General features: G+C 33.3%; 1 protein-coding gene across 2 annotated transcripts in view; it reads left to right on the forward strand.

The window, feature by feature from the left end:
- The window catches only part of LOC135222807 (neural-cadherin-like), a 144701-nt gene that overhangs the window by 106993 nt on the left and 30208 nt on the right, over positions 1–7500 (forward strand). For both annotated transcript variants that reach the window (XM_064261108.1, XM_064261107.1), the window contains exons 5-6: positions 1471–1638; positions 6890–7027. In XM_064261108.1, the coding sequence (XP_064117178.1) occupies positions 1471–1638; positions 6890–7027 (306 nt within the window). The remainder of the gene's footprint in view (positions 1–1470; positions 1639–6889; positions 7028–7500) is intronic.

A 7500-nucleotide genomic window follows, 5' to 3' on the forward strand; every position in this document is an offset into this window, starting at 1 on the left:
CTACAGCGGCACTTCATCATTCAGACGGTGCTTCAACAATGTCTTCTGTGTCTCGCTATTTCTAGATACAGCTAATAATTAAACTACAATTTCATTTAACCTGTCTGTATTTGTTTCTCTGACTTTAGCTTACCGAAAGGTTGAACAATACATAATTAAATGCTGCTAAAAGCCTCGTCTATATAGATCTAACATGTCTCGCTCTTCCTACCTAAAAAAATTAAAAAGGCTCTCTCTCTCTCTCTCTCTCTCTCTCCTCCCGTCTCGATAAAAAAAAACATCATGAACATTACTTACTCAAACGAGTCTGAAATTTGTAAAGGTAACGTCATCAATAATTCAAAGTAATCTTTAATTCCCGTTCAATCTCAGCTTCTTTGCTGGCCCTTGTAACCACCCGCTGCCTTAAAAAGTAGAAGTGCATCGAAATTAACCGACTATTTATCTATGCGACTGGCTGTCTGTCCTTTTCGCCGACTGTTTATCTACCAGATCGAATGAGCGCATCAAAGGAAGACCCTCTCAGGTCCTGTACACAATGCTGAAACATTCAGGGAATTCGTTAATCATGTGGTTCCCTTTCCCTCGTATTACCTGTTTATCCTCCAGTTCAAGCTTCGGCGTCCTCATCGGCATTGCTTACTTAGTCATTGAGGATTTCATATTTAAAGCACCTCAAGGTTTTAATCTAGTTTTAATGCGCTTTTACGTAAAAGTCTTGGGTTCTCCAAGTTAACAGATTCATGTCTTCTACATTAAATCGTTTAGTGTAATGAGTTTCAAATTCCTCGATGACTTTCGTTTGAATCTTTTCAGTGTCTCGTCACTGAAATCTGATTTAACGCATTTAAAGATTCATGACAACTTCTTGTCAGTCGTAGATCCAGACACATTGTTTGAAACTGGAACATCTCCCTCGAAAGGAGTGTTCAGTCACCGTAGTATATTAATCTTTACCGATTAATATACTAGCCACTGCGAAGGAGAGTGGTTTAGTTTATGGTTACCCAACTATGTTTTGATGTTTATCTACTAATAAAATTTTAGATTGTATTGTCACGTACATTTTCCTCTGTTAGCATTGGCTCACGCCTTTTCGTATTCTGAAATCTTCTGATAAAGAAGGAAAATGGAAAGATTCTGGGGATAACATCGCTTCAAAATCTGAATAGTAATAATTATGTAATAGGATAATATGGATAATTATTGCTCTAGCGCTCTAACGGTTTTTTGTATGAGAGAGAGAGAGAGAGAGAGAGAGAGAGAGAGAGAGATAAACTGATTTAACTGAAGTATTATTCATATTCAAACATATTTAGGGCATGAAAATTGCACGATTACAAATGCCACTCTCATTCATAAAATCATAAAAAAATAAGAATAGGAAGGTTTCTATTATTCAGTATAAGAGTGAAAACTGAAAACGAAAAGAATCTTTAATTTCTTCTGTAAATGATGTCACTTTTCCAGTACAACCTCAGTGTCTCGGCGTTCGACGGACGTCACGAGGCTCTGACTTCTGTTTTGATCGACGTCACGGACGTCAACGACAACCCTCCAGTCTTCGACCGTCCTGTCTATCAAGCACAAGTCATCGAAGAGGAAGACTTTCGAAAACTCCCCAGAAAGATCCTCACAGTGAGTTCTCTTTTTTTTCTTCTTCTTCTTCTTCTGCTTCTTTTTTTTTACATTCTTCTCAGACATATGCATACATATATTCAGATGAAAAAAAATGACCGGTATCTATCTACTCTTCTCTGTCTATCCGTATAAAATATATATGGGAAATATATATTTAGGCCATGGCCCAAGCCCTGGGACCTATGAGGTCATTCAGCGCTGAAAATAATGTTGACACAATTGTCAGGATAGATTGTCAGGATAGAGTGGGAAGTGCGATGGAAGAAAGATAATATGAGGTGATATGTAGTAAAAAGAATAAATGTCAAGGGCTGCAGCCAGGGGCCACAAGGGACGGCGCAAAAATTCTCAAGTGACGCTTAAAGTGGACTGACGGCGCTACTTTCTTACTGGGAAATAAACATACATTCATAAATAGAAATACTTGCATGCAAAAACCTTGGACGTGTATACACATACAGATTATATGTATATATCTATATGTGTGTATGTATATATGTATATATTATAAAATGGGAGAAATACGCTACATTCGCGTTCCCGTTCTGTGTAACATCCAAATTGTAATTTCAAAGTGCAAAGAATGAAATTTTCACGAATGAAACGTAATAATATGAGCTTCAGGCTAAACCTCTCCCCTCTCTTGAATGACTTCAAGAAATAATAATTACGCTTCATGGTCATTGTCCCCTAGAGAGATAATTGATGGACTCCTAATCTGGATAAAACGCGTTCGCCGCTTCGTAAAACGTAAAGAGCGTCTGAGCTTTAGCCATGATTTACAGAAATGTTGGCTGTGTCGGGAATTAAATCTTCAGCAGATATTGCTACAATTATAAGGTGTTTTGTGCTGACTTGCAGATGTAGATTTGAGATGCTTCAAATTTTAATAAGTAACTTTCCTTGTTACTTGGCAAATCGTTTACATAAATCCAACCATAAAAAACGGTCACTAAGTATAAAACAAAATAAAACATTAGAAAAGATTATTAATTACAATATAAAAGAACATGTCAGGATTTTAAAACCTATAATGCTAATAAAAAAATGGCGCTATTAATCATGGCAACAACGATAACACTAATAAACAAAACAACTGCGAGAGTAAATTTGAGTTTTCTTTTGTTAATAGCACTACCCCAAGAAAAGCAATGAAATGGCCACGGTTATACCTACGTACATTCATACTTGAACCCCTGCATCTTGAATGAACTAACTCCCTAAAAAGAAAACTTCAATGACAGTAACCGTTTCATTGACCAACAATTCAGGCTACTCAGCAGAGTGCATCTGAAATATTACATACACCATGCACTCTTCGGCTTCCTGAATAGTATGGACCCCCCACCCCCACCCCCGAACTTCCAAACATCTTCCACGCCATTTAGAACTTATTGGTCTTCCTTCCCTCCTTATGCGTCATATTCGTACTTTTTTTTCCACTCTATCGTACTCTGTTCTTCTTCGGCCACATTAATACCAGCTACACTTCACTTCACTCAGTAGAAGAGATTTGGGTCAATAACCCTTTCTATATTCCAACCTTGCCTTTCACTTATGCGCACTTCCCGCTGCTTTCCTTTGCTCATTTAAATAACCTATTCTTTGGGACATCGCTTCTCTCGTCCTGCCATCATCCTTCATATCTAAACTCATATACCTATGTATATTCCGATATTCTACCATTCACAGGTTTCTACACATCTTCATAATATCACTTTACTCATATTTACTTTCACCTTTCTCCTCTTGCAAATAATTCAAAACTCTCCCAGTAATACTTGCAATTCCTTTTTATTATCACCAATTACTTCAACGTCATTCCCAAACAATAATTCTTCACTTTATTCAAAGCCCACTTTCCAATCATCCCATAACTCTGCTTCTACATCAAATTAATTTTTTTTTAGACTTTTCGTACCAATCCATTCATAAATCAGTAAACAGCGAGGGAGATATATTATCAGTTGTCTCACATCTAATTATATAACAAACCATTCATACTCCAAACTAAATAGGCTACCACACTATGTTTTTATAATGAAAACTCTTAATTATCTTCAGTGACTCATCTTTTATACCATACGGGCGTCAACATTTGTCCCATTATCTCTCAATCTGTTCCATCTTCAACTTCTTCTTATGTCAATTTATGCATAAGTGACAAAACATACAATCTTCCATCTTGAATAAATCAACAATCATAATATAAATGCAGACAATATAGATCCACATACATGTAAACAATGATTTCAAAACTTATATACATGTATGTATGTATATCTATATATATATATATATATATATATATATATATATATATATATATACTACATGTATATATACAATTATTTCATAACTTTTTATATATATATATATATATAATATATATATATATATATATATATATATATATATATACATATATATGTTATGAAATAATTGTATATATACATGTAGTATATACGTATATATCTACATATGTATATTTGTATATATATAGAATATATACTATATATATATATATATATATACATATGTGTGTATGTATATATATATATATATATATAATATATATATATATATATATATACACACACATATATATACATATTATATAATGTGCAAAACCCCGTTTCGCATACCCTAACTTAAGGAGTAACTCAGCATAATGACCATGTCCTTGCACAAAAAAAACTTTCGACCATGTTATGACAAAGAAGCATCCCAGTGAGAGCGTCTGTAAAAGTTTGAAGGAAAGTTACATCTGAATGCACACAAGTGGCCCATTGCACGCATGCGTAAACACAAGCATGCCGAAAGATTTTTTCATTACGTTTTTAGAAGATTAAGCAGGAATTCTTTACATTAATTCAACTCGGACATTCTCAATGATAAGATTTAAGAAACGCTGCTTGGAGTTGTCTCTCCAATTCCTTCTATTGAAGCTAATATTTGTGTGCTAATAAAAGAAGCATTTGATTTACTCTTCTCTGTGTATTTTTCTTATTAATGGGAACAATTTAAACCTAATAATGTTTTCTTTCATTTCATTCAAATACAGCAATTTGAATAGTTGTATTATCTAATATTGTTAGTGAAAATTGACATTCAGACTTCATACGTCGATTTCAAGAAGCTGATTATTCTCAAAAGTTCGTCTATTTCCAACTTTTATGCAAATTTGATCTTCCAATTAACATCTAAGTATAACAGTTTATTCATATATTTGATCATGCGTCTGTCTGCCTTTATGCCTCTTTTATATATATATATTATATATTATATATTATATATATCTATATATATAATATAATATATATATGATTATATAATAATATATATATAATTATTTATATATAGATTAGTAAATAATGGCATATCAAGACACACTTCGAGGGACAACAGAAACCAAAATATCGGAAATATCATGATGTGAGCATCAGCAGACCAAAGGAAAAGGAAAATTAAGAAATTTATTTGACAACAACAGGGAAAAGATTTCGTGTTCGTTGGAATCAATGTTCTGGAATTCAACTTCTTTTTTTTGTCTCTTCACTCACTTTTACTTCACATTTATAAATTATACAAATCTCCTATTTTTACGTGCATTCACAGTTAAATGCTATGTGTAATTCAAATGATTTACAATTATTGTGTAAACGGCATTCTTCAGATCTACAACCTCACAGTTTATTTTAATTCGTATTTTCTACGACGATGGCCATTTGATATGTTATATGTTATATCTGGCAATGAAGATATTATATAATTATCATCCGTTCAAAGACTTATCGTTTTTCTTTATATGAATTTTGCAATGAATGACTGTGGGCCAAAATTAGGGAAAACACGTATTCCCTGAAGTATCTTCTGGTGAGAAGATTGTTTATTGTATAAACACCTGTTTATCACACTGTTACAAATAATGTATGCCATATCAGAAGCTAGTTTATCTTCCACTTCGTACCTGAGCACCAAATCTAACTTTACCTCTTCTTACCTTACCTGCTATAACTGGCTAGGTTTAGGTTAACTTGTCGAATTGCCAGAGCCAACAGCCCTCAGTTAAAGAATTTAAATTTCGCCTAATAACCTTCCTCTTAAGACCTACCTCTGACTCTTCCCGGAATAACTTTAAACTTGTGTTCTTCTTTGGTTAGTTGTACCTGTACTTCTGAGTCGCCATAATCTCTTATTAAGTCTTCCATTCATTTCTTAAGCCACACTAAACTTGCAGTACAATTACTCTGAAGGCATCTTTCTCTTGGGTTCAGATATGTATGCAAGTAGTTTTACGTTGTTCCATTTAATTGATCTTTATGAATTTTGGAGCAAAATTTTCAGTGAGGGGGGTTCGCTTTACGCTTAAATTGCTGGTTTTATCTATTTTAAATCAATATAACAAAAGACATTAAAGCGTTAACTTTACTTTGCATTTCTGCGGATAAAACGATTCTAATACACAGTCGTTATATAAAGAGAAACCTCCTGATGAAAATATAGATTTTTCTCAGTTTCATGTAATTGTTATTATGGCTTTGGGGGGCAGGTCTGTTTGGTCTTTGTATACTTATATAAAAAACAATCTTACACAAGGCACGCTGAAATTTGAATCCAGATTAATGAAATTTTATTTTTTTGTCTATACTTTCTGTATTATTAGGAAAATTATTTTTTTCTCTCACTGCCTAATTAAGACCTTTTTTTCCCGAATCACAGGTTTTCACTACATGCCTAAATTTTCTAGACAAGCACCCTCTGAACTGGCTCATTTTGATAATTACATCGTTGGTTCGTTATCGTCTAAACTCTAAACCAATTAATATGCAAAGCAATTTTGTAATCGGCAAGCACAGATATTCCATGGATGAAACAATTTCATGTAATGACCCAGGTGATTATAATGTCCTCTCAAGCACATTATGGTTAAGTTACAGCATAATAATAATAATAATAATAATAATAATAATAATAATAATAATAATATAATAAATAATAATAATAATAATAATAATAAGCAGGATGCAACCCGGAACCCCACATATAAATACCCACCAAGTCGAATTAGGACTGTATATAATAATAATAATCTCATCATCATCATCATCATCTGTTTCCATACACCAAAAGCCCACTGTAAAAAAAAAAAAGCAAATAAACAAGCGAAGAATAATGGAAAAAGTGAAGTAACATTAAGGTACCCCACTCAAATGAGAAAATTCAATATCTACTTCTATCTTCTCAGGTGAGCGTAACTGATGCTGATTCCGACAGAGAGAGCAAAGTCGTCTTCTCTCTTTCGGGCGAAGGAATAGATGTCAAGAATCCCAATAACTCCCACTTCACCATCGACCCTTCCAATGGAGATATTTTCGTAAGAAAGGTAAAGCAATTTGGTCATATCAAGCGACTGTTAAGCAACTGGTAACCTAACCTTCTACTAAGCCATTGTAATAGGTAACTAGATGTTTAAACAGAGCCACCACGGGAATTTTTCCAGCAGTGAATTCGTCATTAACATCATCATAATTACCCGATATGATCTGTTTAAGATACCGCAACATTTTCTGTTTAAACTAATCTAGCTTACTTTCCTCTTTCCGTGAATACCTCAAAATTTCATGTGATTATTTTTCTATTAGTTTAATACCAAATCAGTACTTACATCAGCGGTAATATAGTTGAAATAAGTCTATATTGCAATAAAACTTAATGCCAAACTATGACACGTTTTTCATTCAGTTAGCGAACATCAATTCCAAGAGTAAAGCATTAATGTGTCCACTCCAAATCTGACATATGTAATTTTGGAAAAAACAAAACATGGCGATTATGAAAGTATAAAGTATTTAATAA

Source organism: Macrobrachium nipponense, chromosome 8 (assembly GCF_015104395.2).
Source record: "Macrobrachium nipponense isolate FS-2020 chromosome 8, ASM1510439v2, whole genome shotgun sequence".
Lineage (NCBI taxonomy): Eukaryota > Metazoa > Arthropoda > Malacostraca > Decapoda > Palaemonidae > Macrobrachium > Macrobrachium nipponense.